Source organism: Arvicanthis niloticus, chromosome 24 (genome assembly GCF_011762505.2).
Source record: "Arvicanthis niloticus isolate mArvNil1 chromosome 24, mArvNil1.pat.X, whole genome shotgun sequence".
In the NCBI taxonomy this organism is placed as follows: Eukaryota; Metazoa; Chordata; class Mammalia; order Rodentia; family Muridae; genus Arvicanthis; species Arvicanthis niloticus.
In genome coordinates, this window is record NC_133432.1 from 12,160,499 (window position 1) to 12,179,014 (window position 18,516).

The window sequence follows — 18,516 nt, forward strand, 5'->3', positions numbered from 1 at the left end:
AGCTACACAGTGAGACCATGCAAGGCCAGCCTAGGCTACACAGTGAGACCATGCAAGGCCAGCCTGGGCTACACAGTGAGACCATGCACATTCTCCTCCATCTCTATTGAAAGAATCACAAGCTTCAGCTGAGCTCTAAATACAAACTTTATTTCAATTACAAGGAAATAATTAGAACAGTAAAATAAAAAGGGAAGGGGCAGGAGCCTCAGTTCTTATGAGGGCAGGTATGGCCCTGGGGGGGGGCAGCACGAACGAAGCAGTACATTCCCCATCGGGAACAGAGAGAGGTGGGTGAGTGACCTGCAAGCACCAAGGTGGCCTCTAGTCCAACTTGTTCCTACCATGCTGCAAACCCAAGCTTAGGCCCCCACCAGGAGAGAATTGCTTCTCTGGTATCTCTGAGATCCCCAGAACCCTCTTCTCTGTCCACCAGGACCACAAAGCACCATGCAGCAGTGGTGATGACATCTGGATGGAGCCCTTACCGGCCAAGAGGGCCACAGATGCACTGATTGCACTACCGGTCAACAATGGCAGCTCGGGCCTCCCAGCTAGCCCTCCCTCCAACCCAAATACCCACGGCACAATCTCAAAGACACAAAATGGCCATAACCTAGGAAAAATTACAATCTGGCATCTCTCCTGCCCGATGAGCCTGAGAGGCAGTTGGACACTGCACCAGCATGTACTGCTATGCACAGGGGTGGGCTGCAAGAGCCCCCCACAGTCACCATTACTCCTCCTCTTCCTCCTCCGCATCCCCTGCTCCCTGCTGCTTCGGAGGCTTTGCCTGTTGGATAACACAAGATTAAGTAGTGAAGGAACATACATGTTGAAGCTGCCTGGTTCCCAGACAGCTTTCCTCGAAAAAAACCAAGGAATGGACCCTACGCTGTGCACCCAGCACGTTCTCTGAATTCATAAGCCCACTAGTCCCAGCCATGTCTGCATCTGCCCTGAGCATCACCGTGGGGACCCCAGTTACCTTTGCGGCTCTGCTGTGGTAGCTAGCAGCTGCCCGAGAGCTCCGGCTGCTGTCACTCCTCCCACTGTAAACAAAGATCAGGAATCAGCATGCTGACTGGGAACTCAGAGGAAAGGAGGCAGCGGCACCATCAGGCAAACCCAGACTCCTCAATGAGCCCGGTGGGAACCAACTAGTTAAAACACAAGCTGAGCAAGTATAGGTCCTGGCTTCTATCCCTAACACCACTGAGGAAAAAAGGCTAAGCCCTCCATGGCTTTCCTTTCCGTATTTCTGTGACCACGCATGGAAATGAAGGTGTGAGTTTTTTTTTTTTCAACTCACTGCATTAATTATTCTGCATGTGTGCAGTGTGGGTACACATGCTAGCACGCGTGTGGTGGTCAGAGGCCAACTCAGGTCATCAGGCTTTCATAGCAAGTGCTTTGACCACTAAGCCCTCCCAGCACCCTCAGACCACCTCCACGCTCTCCTCAGCCACCATCGGCTCCATTCCGGGGCTGCTGCTTACCTGGCTCCGTATCTCCCAGGGGAGCCATGAGAAAAAGAGGGCGCAAGGTTTTCTGGATAGAGATTGCGAATAGAGTGGATCACTGGAACATGGCCAGATGCGGTGGGCCCACTCTGGCTGCCCCGCATCCGCCCACGGATGTCCTGGCTGTCTGAGTTGTTGAGCTTCAGCACGCCAGGAGGGCTCCGCTGGCAGTCAGGCCTGGGGCCTGATGCTGAGTTCAACAGTGGGTTACAGGTAGTCACACTGTTCATGGTTCTGTTGGGAGACATCGAGTAGGTGGAGCCTTTCACTGAGTCCTGCTTGACATCATCCATGTAGCCAGATGACAGGTCTCCTGGGAAGAGAAGGTGGCAATGGCTTTCGGGGGAAGGCTATCCTAACTGTTACTAGCAGACTGTCATGGCAGACAGCCAACTCTACATGCTGATGGTCTGATCCTTAAGGACAAGTCTCCTAACTGTTCAGCAAACTATTAAATAAAGCACTAAGAAGCACAGCTTCCCACAGCGCTGTGATTCACACTGTCTTGGAAGCCATAAGCCTAATAACATCTGCACTGAGGTCAGCCTGGGGTAAGGTGGGGACCACTTAGCCTCAGCCAAGCCCCCAAGAGACCCTCATGCATGGGGACTAGAGGAACAGGTTAGCCTCCTGAGAGCAGGACTAGGAAGCAGGCTGAGCTGGCAGTGGCTTCAGCCTCGTTCCCTCGCTCAGCCCCAGCTGATACCCTGGTGTTTAAGCCGCCTCCTGGACAGCTCTGGTGCAGTGTCTTCAGGCTGAGAATCCTGCGTAGGGATGCCCTCCAGTGCACGACGGTTTCCTGTGGCTGGGCGTTGGTCACACTGGTCCTTTAAGAAAAAAAAAAGGACAGAAAAAACTGAGCACAGGTTGGGAGAGCATCCCGACCTACCACAGACACTGACCACTGATTCTAAAAATATCCTGGAGACGGGCGGTGGTGGCGCACGCCTTTAATCCCAGCACTTGGGAGGCAGAGGCAGGCGGATTTCTGAGTTCGAGGCCAGCCTGGTTTACAGAGTGAGTTCCAGGACAGCCAGGGCTACACAGAGAAACCCTGTCTCGAAAGACCAAAAAAAAAAAAAAAAAAAAAAAAAAAAAAAAAAAAAATTCCTGGAAACTAAGAGGAAGCCAAGTCTTGAGACTAGAATGAACAGCGATCATGGATTCCTGAGGCTCTGGGCAAGGAGGAAGCAAAGGTTGGTAATCAGAAGAGCATGCTCTGTCTGCAGTGTTTGTGTGGTGGCCTAGGTGACAAGCAGAAGTTTTGTCTTTGAAGTGGGAGATGTACAGAGAGCAATGAAAGGCTGGCGCCTGCCCCGCTGACTCTTGATACAACTGATGGCTTTGGGAGGGTGGGGAACATTTTTCTTTCTAATCCCGTAGGATTCCAGACTAGAAAAACAAAGGACTTTAGAGTGTGTAGTGTAGCACCTTTCTCTCCAGAAGCCCTGTGAGGAGTTCAGAGCCAAGGCACCTCATGGCAGAGGCAGAGCTGGAGCCCAAGTTTCATGGAACACAACTCTCACGTAGCACAGCAGAGCCTGCCAGTCAAAATCAGGATGCATCTGTACTTTCAGGGAGATGCTCTCTCAGCCCTTGCTCAAACATATGTAGCCTGTGATACCATGAGCTCAGCAGGGCTCTGAAGACAGAGTGCAGCTAGAGGGTGGAGCACACCCCTGGGACTCTCACCTGATGATGGAACAGTACCTCCTCTTCCAGCTGCACCCCACAGAACTCACAGGGGATGATAATGCTGTCTTCCACAGCAGCTGAACTGCTCAGGCCCATCAAAGTGTCTAACTGGTTACTTGTTGCTTGTTGTAGAAAGTTCTGGAAGATGGTACCAGGATCTTCCACCCCACTGATGGCAGAGCTGCCAGTACTGAGTGAATGCAAGGCATGTGAAGGGTTGCAGCTCGTCTGTCATTCAAAAGACATGTTGAAAAACAAAGAGAGGTCAAGGAAAAATTACATCACTAAACACTTTCACCAAGAAACTACTTCAGCCCTAATGCTGCAGACTGGAAAGGCCAGAGGGTTCATCTCCACCGTCTACTGTTCCCTGCTGCGCCTGTGCCATCCATCACACATGGGACCATACCATAAACAAAGGCCACATAGTCTTTTATTCTTACTAAAGGACCAAATACTAGATGCATTTAAAGTATTCAACCCCATTTCTCAAAGCAGGGTATGTCCTGTCACCCCAAGCAGAGACTACAAAGCACCTTTAGATGTGCTGGGCTAGGCCTCACCACTTAGACCAGTCCAGTGGAGAGGGGTACATGGCTCCCTTATAACAAGAAACAGTGCTGTATGCCCGTGATCGCAGTCACTTGGGATGCTGAGTACCACAGCCATATCGTGAAAAGTTACAGCTCACCACTGCACTGCACTCAGGCCTCTTGCAGCTTGTCACACTGACCAGAGCCTGCTCATGCTCCTGTCTGAAGCTGTCAAGTAACACACACCTGATGGTCAATGAGCAGCTCCTCCGGGTACAGCTCCTCACAGAACTCACAGGGCAGCAGAGTCTCAGCAGCAGCACCTGCAGCCACAAACAAGCAAGTGCCAGCCAAGCTCTCCACACACAAGTATCTGTAGACTATCTGACACACAACTCTGACCTGGGGCAGGAGTGCCAATGAAAAGGACACCGTATAAATTCCAAAACTAAGTCAAGTAGAGGTTTCACAGGAAAAGAAAATCCTCTAGAGTTTGTGAAAGACTGTTTGAAAATGGGATACTTCTTTAAGAAAAGAAAAGAAACAATTAGGTAAAGTCAGAATGAGCTAAAGCTAAGGAAGAAGCCTGTAAAGGGCTGCCGAGCAAGAATCCTAGCGTGATGGCACACCCTACAGCCTCAGCACTTCAGAGGATGAGGCAGGAGAGTGAGTTCAGAGCCAACCTGGGCTACACAGAGATAGCTTGTCTCAAAAAAAAAAAAAAAAAAAAAAAAAAAAGTGAAAAGCTGTAGAAACACCAGTACGAGGCCTGAGAGAACTGAATCCAGACATTATACAGGAAGCAGCCGGTCACAGAGGAGGAAGGTCCTGCAACAGCAGCCGTGGACTTTCCAACAGTACCCATGTGGCCTAGCACGGCACACATTTTTCATCCCATCTGTCTCCCAGAGGCAAAGACAGGCAGCTCTCTGTTATTTCCAGGCCAGCCAGGGCTGCATAGTGAGACTCTGACTCAAAAAAAAAAAAAGATTTCAAACAAACAAAAAAGTGCCAATGCATAATAACAAAAAGTGCTACAGAGTAGTATATAAGAGTGAGGAACTTGGGGTAGAGAGATGGCTCAGTGGTTAAGAGCACTGACAGCGCTTCCAGAGGTCCTGAGTTCAATTCCCAGCAACCACATGGTGGCTCACAACCATCTGTAAAGGAATTGGATGCCCTCTTCTGGTGTGTCTAAAGACAGGGACAATGTACTCATGTACATAAAATAAACCTTTAAAATAAAAGAGTGAAGAGGAACTTGTGTGGCATTTGTCATCTTTACATAGGAGAGTGATCTTGTTAAACACATGCCACAGTATTTAAGCATAGAATATCCTGTGTCTATTCATCTTTAAGAACTTAGGGGAGTATGTATGAAGGTCAGTGTGGAGACAGAAAAGTGGGAACAGAGACAAGGGACAGGTGGGGAGCCACTGTACAGTTCTCAGAACTATTCAGGATAAGGTTGGAAAAGCAAAAATAAGGTGAGTTCTATCTCATTAAATATTTCTATTTTCAGCCAGGCAGTGGTAGTACACACCTTTATTCCCAGCACTCGGGAGGCAGAGGCAGGTGGATCTCTGAGTTCAGGCCAGCCTGATCTATAGAACAAGTTCCAACACAGCCAGAGCCACACAGAAAACCCTGTCTTGAAAAAGCAATCCTTTTTTTTTTTTTTTTTTTTTTTTTGAGATACTGTCACACTATATAGCTCTGTCCTGGAACTCACAGATCTCCTCCTCCCTCCACCTCCCAATACTGGCATTCAAAGTGTGAGCCAGTTCACCTTTAGTTGAGATGTTTGTGTGTAGTGAGATATGGGTATATTCAAGCCATGTGCAGCTCGTGTGCTTTCGAAGACCAATTAAGGGAGTTGGCTCCAAACCCAGATTGTTAGTCTTGGCAACAAGTGCTTCTACCCACTGAGCCATCTCACCAGCCCAGTATTTCAATTCCATATGAGTTATATATGGAAGACTAACAAAAGTTATAGTGACTAAGGGGCAGAAGAGATGGCTCAGGGGTTAAGGGCACTTGCTGTTCCTGTAGAGGTTCAATTCCTAGCACCTGCGTGCTAGCTCCCAACTGCCAGTAACTCCAGGGGATCCAACACCCTCTTCTAGCCACCCAAGGCACTGAGTGCATATGGTACATTGACATACAAGCAAGCAGAACACTCATAAAAATACAAAATTGTAACGACTATGCAAAAGAAGCAAACTTACCCTTCATGTCACCTAGAGATGTGGGCCCACCGCGAGCTGGGTCAGCCTCAGACACGGACTCCCAGAAGCCCTGCTCTACCATGCTGGAGGCCTGTCCCTCATTCTGCAGACTCAGGGCCAACATGAAGTCCAAGTGCGCGTTATTCTCAGCACTGTCTTTTGGGGACTGCCGGCTTCTATTCCTTTCCTGCCTTTCTTGCTCTTCAACTGGGAAGAAAACAACAATGCATGAGCACACTTGAGACAGGAACCATCCAAGTCTGACAAGCTGTCAAGACCAGCAGAGGCCTGCCAAGCCACTAGTACCCTGAGCCCTCTGCCTTCAGGGACCTCTGAACCTGACATGCACCATGAGACAATAAGCCACTGGGATCACACTAGCGACCAATTGGCAGGATTGCTCTTGGTAACTAGGAGACAGACAGGCGCTGGTCTCATCTTATCTGCACTTGTGGCACAGACAGGCCAGCTGGACAACAACCTGAGAGCATGCTGCAGGTGCCTCTGAGACTAAGGACACCGTCAGTCCACCACCATCAGTAACAGCATACCACCAGGCTCCATTATTCCTGCTCTATAGGCAAGTGTGACATCCTTCTCGCTGCCACCCAGTGACTGACATGTTTCTAGCATCAAGATCTAAAGTCTCCAAAGTCCTGTTGCCCTTTGTCCTGGGATGGTGGCACCACCCACTTCCTTTTTTTTTTTTTTTTTTTTTGGTTTTTCGAGACAGGGTTTCTCTGTGTAGCCCTGGCTGTCCTGGAACTCACTCTGTAGACCAGGCTGGCCTCGAACTCAGAAATCCGCCTGCCTCTGCCTCCCAAGTGCTGGGATTAAAGGCGTGCACCACCACCGCCCGGCACACCACCCACTTCCTAACGCCAAGCACAACTCACAAAGATTATTTTGAATTGGAAAATGGGCTGTCATGCTCCTCTGGCTGGCAGTCCGACTGTAGAAAGGGTCTGCCTCAAAGGCTCTCAGGGGCCTTCCAGGGAGCCTCATGGGCGGGTCCAGAGCCTCAATTTGTCTGAGGAGCTGGGATGCAATCCAGATTCTATCCTGACTCCAAGACTCGTCATAAGCATCGGGAGGGATGGGAACCTCGGTTCTCTTCTCCTCCTCCACTCTCCCACAGACTTCAGGGTGAGTCTTCAGCTCCTTCACAAGCACGTTGCGCCCACAGCTGCCACACAGCTCTGTCCGGGCTCCACAATAATCTTCATGCTCCTTCAACTTGAGCACAGAAAGCTCCAGATCACAGTGCTGGCAGACAGCAAGCCGCAGAGGACACTCGGTCTCCTGCAAGGCAAGGTGGGGAGGACTGATTATCCACGGAGGCTGGAGTTCAGATCCAGGCAGGAATCTACTTGAAGGGTTTGCTTCAGTGTTCTCTAGCCGCGCTGGAGTGCAGTGCTTTCTAACAATTAGGAGCAAGGAGCTGTAGGGCTGTGGGATGGTTTGGCAGCTCTAGTTACTCGCTGCCAACGCTGACAGCCTGAGTTCGAGGCCCAGGAAGGAGAACTGACTCCCACAAGTTATCAAAGGATAACTTTGTCCACCACACACAGACAACACAAACACTAGCTAAAAGGAATTAAAAAGGAAAGGAAAAGCCTTATTTCAGCATATAAAACAAGCCAGGAAGGAACCAAGAGGGGAGAGAACACAGTCCAAGGAAGGAGTACAAGAGCTAGGAGCCCATCTGGCAGGGTCAGTAAAAGCTTCAACTGGGCTTTGGGCATGGGTCTGCGTGCAAGGTGGTGGAGGACAGGCTTATACGGGCTTTCTTGCTGCCTGTGGGTCTGTGGTTTCAGCAGGCCTGGCCCCAGAAGTCCACCCCTCCTTCCCACGATGACACTAACCGCATGCTGCTTTAACTGCCGCTTCTCCAACTTCTTGTTGCATTTGCAGGTCACCTAGAATAAAAAGGGTCAGTCAAGTGGCTCCGTCACAACACCTTTCCCCTCGCACATGTGGGGATGGGCGGCGGTTCACCTGACAGTGCTCTGCAGCCATGTGAGTGTCCATGTCAGATTTGGGGAATGGCTCCTTGCAGACAGGGCACACACCAATGTTCCTTTGACAGTGGATTTCATGGATGGTAAAATTAAACACCGGAATTTCCTTTTTGCTACAGAAATAAGCCAAAGAAAAAGGCAAGCATTACTAATGGACCCACGCCTTCTCTCTCGTAGTGCAAGCACACGGACACCTGTTCTATCAGTGTTTTGTCCCCATCAATATTTTGGTTTTGCATTTGTCTTTTCAGAAAGGAAGTCACAGAGCCCAGGTTGGCCTCAAGTCGCTCTGCTGGAAAGACCTTGATTTTCCTCTCTCCACCTCCCAAAGGTGAGGCCTACAGGCAAGGCCCACCATGCCCAGCTTGTGTTTCTCACACTGTAGTACAGAGAGGCCTCAAATTCATAGCAATCCTCCTGCCCTAGCTGACTGAGTGTTGGAAATGGAGACGACCTTGCTGGGCTAATCATTTTTATTTCTGTGCGTTTTTCTGAGACAGGGCCTTGCTATTGTAGCTCTGTTTGGCCTGGAACTTCTTCCTCAGCCTCCCAGGTGCAGGAGGCTTCTATTGCTGATACTCCCATGTCCTGGAATGTCCGGAACCAGAAGAGAAGAAAAAAAATAAATAACCAGAGTTAAAAAAAAAAAAATAGTTCAGGGTGGGTGAGATGGTTCATGTGGACAAAAGCACTTGCTGCCAAGCCTGGCAACCCAACTTTCACACCCAGGATGCACATGGTAGTAGAGAGGACCAATTCCCAAAGGGGATTCTCTGACTTTCACTTCCACACTGCGGCACACACGTGCATGTTGTACATACACAACACATACATAAAACATAATAGACACCATTTAGGCATTTCCAGCCACAGCCAACTTTTCTTTCCTACTAACTGTCTGGTTGTGTCCAATACAATTCTGAGGTTAAAGATCCTTGTCTTAAGATGACAGAGAGCCAGAAACGGCAGCGTACAACTTGGGAGGAAGACAAGGGGATCCATGTTTGAGGCCAGCCTGGTCTACAGAGCAAGTTCCAGAACAAACAGGGCTACACAGAGAAACCCTGCCTCAAAAAAAAAAAAAAAAAAAAAAAAAAAACAAGGTAAAAAAACTGAAAGGTGGCAGAGAAGGCTCCAAAGACCAATTGTTTTACTTTGTGAAACATGGTCTCTCTATGTAGACCAGGCTGGCCATAAACTCGTAACAAATCCATCCACCTGCCTCTGCCTCCTGAGTGCCAGAATCAAAGGTGTATCTCAAAGACCAACAGTTTTATTAGATGTATTGACATTATGTTTAAATGTTTTGCCTGCTTGTATGTATGTGTTCCATGTACCTGCAGTGCCCAAAGAGGCCAGAAGAGGGCATCAGATCCTCTAAAACTGGAGTTATGGATGGCTTTGAGCCACTATGTGGGCACTGAACCCTGGGAAAACTGATCCTAGGTCTCTTGGAAGAGCAATGAGTGCCCAAGTGCCCTTAACCACCAACCCATCTATCTGGCCCCAGGACAACTTTTAAAAAAGATTTAAGTTTTTTACATGCATGCATAGATGGGTATGTGCACATGACGGCAGGTGCCCACGGAAGCCAGAGACATCTGGTTCCACCTGCAGCTTGAGTTATAGGTGACTGCCAACCACCAGATGTGAGTCCTGGGACCTGAACTCAGGTCCTCTGCTGGAGCAGTAGACACTCTTAACCATGGAGCCATCTCTACAGCACCCCCAGCGCAGCTCTCAAGACCTACAATGTCAACAGCTCCTCAGACAGGCGGGGGTGGGCTAGCTCAGTTCTCCACGATAGGCTACTTTTCTTCTGTAAGTCGTTCTGCTCCAGGTAGCCTTGTTCTCACTGGCTCCTCCACTGTGCTGTCTGAACTCCCTTTGGCAGTTATTTATACATCGTCCCAGACTCCTTCAAATTACAACAGACTTGAGAATCAGGATGTCTCCACCAAATGTCATTTTGCTTTTCAAGTGACATTTTCTTATTTTATCCGTGTCAAAGATGACAAAGCCACTGACTTAGGCAGATATGCAAATGATGCTTGGGGACACTCTAAAGTGGCAGGCAGGGAGCACCAGTAGAAAGCCACTCTCTGAACTGTGCCCTCCAGCCACAAGGGCAGGGCAGGGCAGGGCAGGGCAGGGCAGGGCAGGGTGCTCAAGCTCTCAATCAGAATGGCAATCTCCTCCACCAACATCTGCCTCCTACGTCATGTGGTAAGTGAAGCATAGAACCAACGTGCTGCACTGCGCTTGCTCACTGGGTGCAGTGCCTGCTGTGCCTGCTGTGCCAGCATGAGGACCTGGGTTCAGATTCCCAGGCACATGTGAATGCCAGGTGTCATGGCGGAGACAGGCAGACTCAGGGCTTGTGACCAACCAGGTTTGCTGAAATGGCAAGACACGCTCTCACACTCGTGCATGCACACAAATAGAATAAACAGTTCTTTCTTCCTTAGTTTTCAGTAAGAGATAAATTCTTTTTTTTTTTTTTTTTTTGGTTTTTCAAGACAGGGTTTCTCTGTATAACCTTGGCTGTCCTGGAACTAACTCTGTAGACCAGGCTGGCCTTGAACTCAGAAATCCGCCTGCCTCTGCCTCCCAAGTGCTGGGATTAAAGGCGTGTGCCACCACCGCCCCTCAAGAGATAAATTCTTTTGTTGTTGTTTTGGTTTTTTGTTTTTGGTTTTTTGTTTGTTTGTTTTTTGTTTTTCGAGACAGGGTTTCTCTGTGTAGTCCTGGCTATCCTGGAACTCACTCTGTAGACCAGGCTGGCCTCGAACTCAGAAATCCACCTGCCTCTGCCTCCCAAGTGCTGTGATTAAAGGCGTGCGCCACCACAGCCCCGCAAGAGATAAATTCTTAAGGAAGCCACATCAGGTCCAGCAGGGTAAAGACGCTTCCTAGGCCTGAGTCCTGCAGCTGAGCTCACATGCTCTCATACTCACAGAGTAATTTTAAGTTTCTCTTCAACACTTGGGTTAAAAATATGAGAACAGTAAGCTTAGCATCTGTGCTGCACAGACCTTGGAACCATGAAATGGTTAAACAGGACAGCCTTATTTAATGGTAACAATGAAACTGTCTCAGGAGTTTGCATCCTGTAGCCACACTAGCACATACCCCAGGTCTAATCCCCAGCACTGAAAGAAAGAGAAGGGTGGGGAGGCAGCATGGTAGCAGTGGGGTACACTGTAAGTCCTCAGGCGTGCTGCTGAGAAGCTTGGGTTCCCTCCCCAGCACTGAAAAAGAACAATTACTACTGTCGCTAAACATGGCGGCTCCCAGTGCTTGGAAGGTAAGACAAGGTCTTTGATTTAGGTCATCTTTACTATTTGCTGAGTTTGAAACTAGCCTGAGCTATATGAACCAGCTTTAAAAAAAAAAAAAAAAAAAGCCCGTGACTTATTCCTCTTAGCAGTCCGGAGGCTACATATCCAGTCCCAGGCTAGCCTGGGCTACGTAGCAAGACCCTGTCTTAAAACACCCCCCCCCCCAACAGAAAAAGAAAAAGAAAGAAAAAGAGAAAAAGTTCACCCTGAGCGGCTCAGCTAACTTTTCCATCACTACACATAGAGCCAGTTCATGAAGACTCAGTCCCAAGCACACCAAGACAGCCTCAGGACCACTCAGGTTAGTCCTAGCACTAGGGACCCAGAGGCAGGTAGATGTCTGTGAACTCAAGACCATCCTGGTCTACAGAGTGAGACCCAGAACAGCCAGGGCTACACAGAGAAACTGTGACTCGGAAAAAAAAAATCAGCTCACTTCTTATATGTGAGTGAAGGCTGTAGGTGCTGAGGGTGGCTCAGTGGCAGAGCTCGCCCACGAGACTGTACAGTCCCTACCACTACCCATCCCCACTCCCAAAGAAGGTGATGGTCCACAACACGCCAGTATTGTTTGTTTGTTTGTTTGTTTGTTTGTTGAGAAGGGTCTCCCTATATAGCACACTGTAGACCAGACTGGCCTGGAACTCACAAAGATCCTCCTGCCTCTGCCTCCTGAGTGCTGGGATTCTGGTATGTATGTGTTTTATGTGTATGGATGTTTTGTCTGCATGCATGTCTATGTCCCTAGTATCCAGAGAGGCCAGAGGCCACTGGATCTCATGTAACAGGAAACCAAACCTGGGTCCTCTGAAAGAACAGGCAGTACCCTTAACCACTGAGCCACCCCTCCAGCCCTGGCCCCATCTTATTAAGCCATTAAAGCCAGAACAGAGCCCCAAGTCCCAGCTTTATCCATTCCAGTCCCTATTCTAACCAGAGAAACCTGCCTGTCAAATTCTAAACAAGCCATTTACCCAAATGGTTAAAAGGCTCTATTTACAGTGACTTGCATAATTAATCACAGCCTCAATCACAACCTGCCAATAAACCACCCAAGTCTTTCCAGAGCTGGCATGTCCTCCAAACACAAGATTCTGTCTTACCAGTTATCACACAGCCTAGCAGCCTGGTCATCTGGAAACTCGGCCATCGTAGCTCTTCCTGAAAACTGCAAAGGAAGAGGTATCACTTTCTGTTTCATTTCTGCTCTAGGGATGACATGCAAAAGAATACAAACTTAGGGCATTCCTTTTCATTGTTTTTACATTTTCAACTTAAAAAATTACTTACATGATGCTGCCCGCCCCCCAAAAGCTTTAAAATACAAAGAATTCCCTTATGGCCTTCACCTAACTTCAGTAAAAATTGTTATTAAATTCTAATCTTTAAAAAAAAAAATGTAACCAAATCTCAGACCTTATTCAAATGTCAGTAAAAAGACCACCAATCCCCCTTTTCTGGTTCAGTTTCTTTCAGTCCTGAGTGACATAAAGCACTTAGATGTTCCTTCTTAGCCCGGATTTTAAAGTTCTCTAGTGTTTAATCTCTCACAGTCTTGTTCAGCTAATTAGTACCTTAATCAGAGCCTACTAGCGACTACTGGCAGTTACTAAGAGTTTCTAGCTACTGGCTAGTTATTTTGTCATCAATCCTTCAATTTGGGGGCGGGGGTTGTCTGGTGTTTTCTTGGACTAAATTCAGGCTATACACTTTTGTCGGGAGTACCATCAAAGTGATGAGCCTATAGGCTGCGGCTCAAGTGGTACAGGGCTCTGTGTCCCCTGACCAGCCATAAAACTGGGCATGATACAGTACATGCCTGTAAATCTGCCACTAGGGATATAGATACAGAAGAATCAAAAGTTCAAAACCATGTTGGTGACCTCGTAAGTTCAAGGCCAACCTGGGATGAATGAGACACTATTTCAAAAAAAAAAAGAAAAAAGCAAACAGAAGCAAAGAATTAACATTGGACGTTATATCAAATAGCACAGAATGACCACTGATGCTGAAGCTGCCTCCTTAGGTGTTTTATTTCTTGGTCAAATTTGAGACCCTCCCACCCGGGCATGCCAGGCTTTCCTACAGGATACAAGGCCGAGAGGGAAGCGCTGGCAATGCAGCGCCAATGTTTACATCACTCCTTCCCATGACACAGAAATAGACTTAGGTACTGACTGCTAACAAAGCGTCAGGCTGGTCTGGACATCGTCAAGCCACCTGCCATCCTCAGTGCCCTGGCAACTGACGCTGTTTAACGAATTAAAGAGTCCAATGTAGCAGAGCCCGGAAAACAAGCAAATGAAACTCAATAACCTAAGGTGAGTGTCTAAAAGGAAAGCACGCAGACAAAGAGGGCGGCGGGGGTGCGGGGGGTGGGGGGGACGAACCTCTAGCGACGGCAGGGAAGATCGGAGGCCCGGGGAGGCGGAGGCAGGCCCGGCCACACGCCACGGCGGCGCCTCGGGGAGCGGCGGCTCTGCGCTCCGCGGGCCCGGGCGGTTGGAGCGGACCGGGCCTCCGCCTCCCTCCGCGAGCCTCGGCCGTCGCCGCCACCTCCCGCCCCGCCCGCCCCGCCCTACCCCGCCGCCCGCGTTCACCTCCGAGCCCAGCGGGAACGCCACCGCCACAGCCGCAGCCGCCTCGGCCGCCCCGAGCCAACAACGGCCCAGCTGCCCTGCCTCTTCCCACCGTCGCCGAGGGGCACGCCCATTAGCCAGCCGCGGGGCCCCGACGGAAGCCCATTGGACCGCAGCGCTGCCGTTTCCTCGGGCCCGCCTCCTCATCCTCCATTGGCTAACGGAGCTCAGGGGGCGTGTCTAGAGGGTCTCTTCACCCCCCCCCCCCCCCACACACACACATCTGGAAGCAGAGGCATCTGCCTTGATTGACTGATTAAAGCATGGCGAACGCCCCAATGAGCATAGAATGATGGTGGGTGGCGTTTGTGCTCAGTCACGGGCCGTTAATACCCACTCGTCATCCTTGTCATTAACGCTTCCTCGCGCCAGACCTCTTCGAGGTGTCGGAGACGCCCATGTGCCAGCCAGGGTCTCCTTGCCGGCACAGTAGCTTCTCCAATACAAAGGGGTAAATTCTAAGTCTTAGCTGGAGTGTAAACTGCAAACAACACACAACTGTGGGACCGGAAAGACATCTCCACGGCTAAGAATGCGTGCTGCTCTTGTAGAGTTTGGTTCTCGGCACCCACAACAGGTGGTTCAGAACCACCTGTAAGTCCAGCTCTAAGTCAGGATATCCACAGATTAATAATAATAATAATATTAATAATAATAATAACAACAACAACAACAATAACAACAGCACAACGCAACAAAAGCAGAGCACAGAGGCACATGTTTTTAATCCCACCATTTTGGCCTCAACTGCCTATGTAGCAAGCGTCATCTTAAACTCAATATCCTCCTGCCTCCACCCCCCAAGTTCTGGGTTCGCAGGCTTATGCTACTGCACCCAGCTAATTGCCACATGCTTTTATTTCCCTCAAATACTATTTGAGGGAACTGTGGGCTCACTGTTGGCTCTGCTGCTGTGGTTGCCTGCGTCTCTGTTTTGTTTGGGGGGGTTGGTTGTTTTTAACTAGCAAACTGTTTCTGAAAGTGATGGCATCATTTAACATTCCCACTGGGAGAGGGGGAAAGCTCCAGAATGCCCCCACGTGTTCCCAGTGTGATATAAATACATTCTGAAGAAATAAACAGGAGAATGGCAGTCTCCAGTCTCCTCTCCTGGAAACAACTCACTGCCCTCGATGTGAAAGTGACTCAGAGGTGCCTTTGGAGTTCACTGGGGAAGGACAGGACAACTCAGGAGGATGACAAACACTGGGGAAATGCTGAGTTACTGCAGACTCAGCCTCAGCCTCAGCCTCAGCCTCAGCCTCAGCCTCAGCCTCAGCCTCAGCCTCAGCCTCAGCCTCAGCCTCGGCTTAAAATTTGGGGTTTGTTACGTGGTGGCCCACGCCTTTAATCCCAGCACTTGGGAGGCAGAGGCAGGCGGATTTCTGAGTTCGAGGCCAGCCTGGTCTACAGCGTGAGTTCCAGGACAGCCAGGGCTACACAGAGAAATCCTGTCTCGAAAAAAAAAAAAAAATTGGGGTTTGTTAAAAATTAAAGATTTTGGCTCAGTGTGGTGGTGCACACCTTTACCCCCAGCTCTGGAGAGGCAGAGGCAAGTGGATCTTTGTGTGTTTGAGGCTAGCCTGATCTACAGAGTGAGTTCCAGGACGGCCAGAGCTACATAGAGAAACCCTGTCTCAAATATTTCATACATCATGTGATCATGTGTGAAAATATCATAATGAAAGCATATGCTACTAAAAGCACTTAAATTTTGGTCTTGGATATCCCCCTTCTCCACATGTGTAGCAGATTGACCAAAAGTCATAGTCTAAACATCCCCTCTGGGCTCGGACAGTTTCAACACCGACTGTGGAATTTTGGATAAAGCCCCAGGGAGGTGGTGCCCTGCCCTTCTGAGCCAAGCTAAGCTCAAGGCCCTGCCAGGCTGGGGGAGGGGAGCCCCTTGTCCTAGCCAAGGCTGTCATTACTATTACCCCCTTCATGCCCACCTTCCCAACCCCTGCCTCAGCTCAAGGCTCAGCCCCTCCCTGACAGGAAACTTCAGGTCCTGGTCCTTGCAGCCAGACCCTTCCCTCCATTTTTGAATCCCAGCAGCTGCTGAGATCCACTGATCCCAGGCCTGGTGCCCAGCTTGTACTGGGCCTCATGGAAGAGTCTCCATACTTGCTGAATTATATCGAAGTGTTTTAACTCCAGCTCCTCCTAGTTGATGGGTTTGGTTTTGCTGCTTTCTGATAGACATTAAACATTATAGTATGGCCTGGGCCTGAGTCGGGCTTTAAACCCTGGTTAAAAGCCGCAACAAGCACGTTTACCCTTGGAACCATCTCAAGGGTCCTAGGTTCCTTTTTAGTCTCTAGCAGGAAGTGAATCTCTGGATCCTTAGCAATGTAGACAGTGCCCAGCTCCAGGCACCATCCCTTCCTCCACCCATCTTCTCCAGAACTGCTGGGACAAGCATACTGTTTGCTTGTGTTAGTTTACATTTTATTGGGTTATAATTACATACAGTAAAGTTCATACATATTTTTATTACATTTATTTATTTATTTTAGTGCTTTATTCCCAGCATTCTGAAGGCAGAGGCGGGCGGATTTCTGAGTTCGAGGCCAGCCTGATCTACAGAGTGAGTTCCTGGACAGCCTAGACTGCACAGAGAAACCTTGTCTCAAAATAATAAAATAATAATAATACGCACACAAAGGAAATGTATTCACAGTTGTGCAGCCAAGCCACTCTGCCATCTGACTGTCCTGCTAGCCCTACAGAAGCAGGTCAAGCCACTCTGCCATCTGACTGTCCTGCTAGCCCTACAGAAGCAGGTCAAGCCATTCTGCCATCTGACTGTCCTGCTAGCCCTACAGAAGCAGGTCCATCTTTGCTCTTTTCTCCATTAATTTCTGTTTCTATGGACTTGCCTGAAGATTTCTTATGAAAAGACGCATACGACTGGCAAATCTTGTGGCTGGATTTATTTAATTTATTTATCTATCTATCTATCTTTCTTTCTTTGTTTTTGTTTGTTTGTTTGTTTTATTTGTTTTTTTTGTTTGTTTGTTTGTTTGTTTGTTTTTTGAGACAGGGTTTCTCTGTGTAGCCCTGGCTGTCCTGGAACTCACTCTGTAGACCAGGCTGGCCTCAAACTCAGAAATCCACCTGCCTCTGCCTCCCAAATGCTGGGATTAAAGGCGTGTGCCACCACTGCCCGGCTCTATCTATCTATCTATCTATCTACCTACCTACCTATTTTGTAGAGCATCTTCTACTCTGCCTCTCAAGTAGCTGGAATCACAGCTGTGTGCCACCACACTTTATGTGGTGCTGGGGTTCAAACCCAGTGCTCCATATCTGCTGGGCAAACCCTCTGTCCACTGAGCTGCCCCTCCAGCCCCTTTGCCTTCCTTTCTTCTCTATGCTGGAGGTCACAAGCTATGCTGTGCACTCCCTGAGTTCCTGCCTCAGCCCTCCTTTATTACTGGGGACACACTGCTGGAAGTCAGTTCCCTATGGGAGGTGCAAGGCTCTGGAACATTCTGTGGGTGGATTTTCTGAAATGCAATGTGCCCATTATTTGTTCTGTTCTGAAGCAGAGAGCGGGAGATGATGCCAGCTATTGAAGCTAAGGAGGGTAGATTGCGTGCTGTTTGGGCAGGAAGGAGGGGGTTCAGCTGACATCTGGGGGACTCATACATATTCATGAGGAGGACAGAGATTGGACCGCCATGCTCAGAGCATGCTGGGACACTTTCCAGGCTGTCTGGTTACTAGGCAGAGTTCCCAGGAGTTGTGGCTCTATCCCTCCCCTGACAGCTTCATCCTTCAGTGCCCGCACAGGGCCTTCTGGTGTCTGCAGGCGATGGCTCAGCATCACATGCATCTTAACCTGTTGGGTTTTTTTTTTCTAGAAAACTCTCATTTTTTTTTTTCTCCTAGCCCTACCTAAGAAAGTAAATACCCCACCCAGCATGCTGGCACACACTGTAACCTTAGCATTTATGCAGTGGAGGCAGGAGCAGCAGGAGTTTAAGGTAATTCTCAGCTACAGAGGGAGTTCAAGGCCAGCCTGGGCTACACAGGACCTGTTTTAAAACTGAAGCCGGGAACCAGGTGGTGGTGGTGCATGCCTTTAATCCCTGTGAGTTTGAGGCCAGCTTGATCTACGTAGTGAGTTCTACAATAAGACTATGCAGAGCGACACTGTCTCAAAGCAGCCCAAAATACAACAATACAAAAGAACCTATCTGACGATCTGAAAGCGTGGGGGGGGGGTAGGGGTTAGTGAGGGGATATCTGGGGGATATCTGGGGGATATCTGTGAGTTCCAAGATGGTTATAGGTACACACTGAGACAGACCTATCTAAATAAATAAATACCCAATGGCGACAATGGAGGCAATTTACAGCGTGTTGGGGGAGGGGTATGGATTGAAATGCCCACCTTCAGGTTTTCCCTCCGCTTGACAGGAGGAGCTAAAGTCACTCGAGAAGAAGAATCTTCAGTTGAGAAGATGCCTCCATCAGACTGGGCAATCTTCTTGCCTGAAGAGTCATGCTGAAGGGCACAGCCCACTG

General features: G+C 49.1%; 1 protein-coding gene across 2 annotated transcripts; it reads right to left on the reverse strand.

Moving 5' to 3' along the window:
• Window positions 1-129: 129 nt before the first annotated feature.
• Trafd1 (TRAF-type zinc finger domain containing 1) lies at window positions 130-14,319 on the reverse strand. Of its 2 annotated transcripts, none has more exons than XM_076922687.1 (12): window positions 13,942-14,319; window positions 12,445-12,509; window positions 7,978-8,113; window positions 7,845-7,898; window positions 6,876-7,281; window positions 5,980-6,186; window positions 3,998-4,074; window positions 3,216-3,446; window positions 2,230-2,350; window positions 1,500-1,836; window positions 989-1,052; window positions 130-793 (listed from the first exon to the last, which is right to left on the reverse strand). In XM_076922687.1, exons 1-12 carry the CDS (start codon window positions 14,125-14,127, stop codon window positions 737-739), a joined length of 1,941 nt encoding a protein of 646 aa, XP_076778802.1. In that variant the 5' UTR covers window positions 14,128-14,319; the 3' UTR covers window positions 130-736. The 2 variants fall into 2 exon arrangements, with proteins under 2 accessions (XP_076778802.1, XP_076778803.1); XM_076922688.1 differs by lacking the exon at window positions 13,942-14,319 and adding an exon at window positions 13,732-13,877.
• Between the last annotated feature and the right edge of the window lie 4,197 nt (window positions 14,320-18,516).

What these genes read in the sequence shown, in the direction of transcription:
- Trafd1 (XM_076922687.1), bottom strand. Translation starts at nt 14,127, where the DNA reads ATGAGGAGGCGGGCCCGAGGAAACGGCAGCGCTGCGGTCCAATGGGCT. An exon ending in TCCAATTCAAAATAATCTTT is followed by an intron (nt 6,187 to 6,875) that starts GTGAGTTGTGCT and finishes TTTTCTTCCCAG; the next exon opens with TTGAAGAGCAAGAAAGGCAG. An exon ending in ATCTCTAGGTGACATGAAGG is followed by an intron (nt 4,075 to 5,979) that starts GTAAGTTTGCTT and finishes TTGTGGCTGCAG; the next exon opens with GTGCTGCTGCTGAGACTCTG.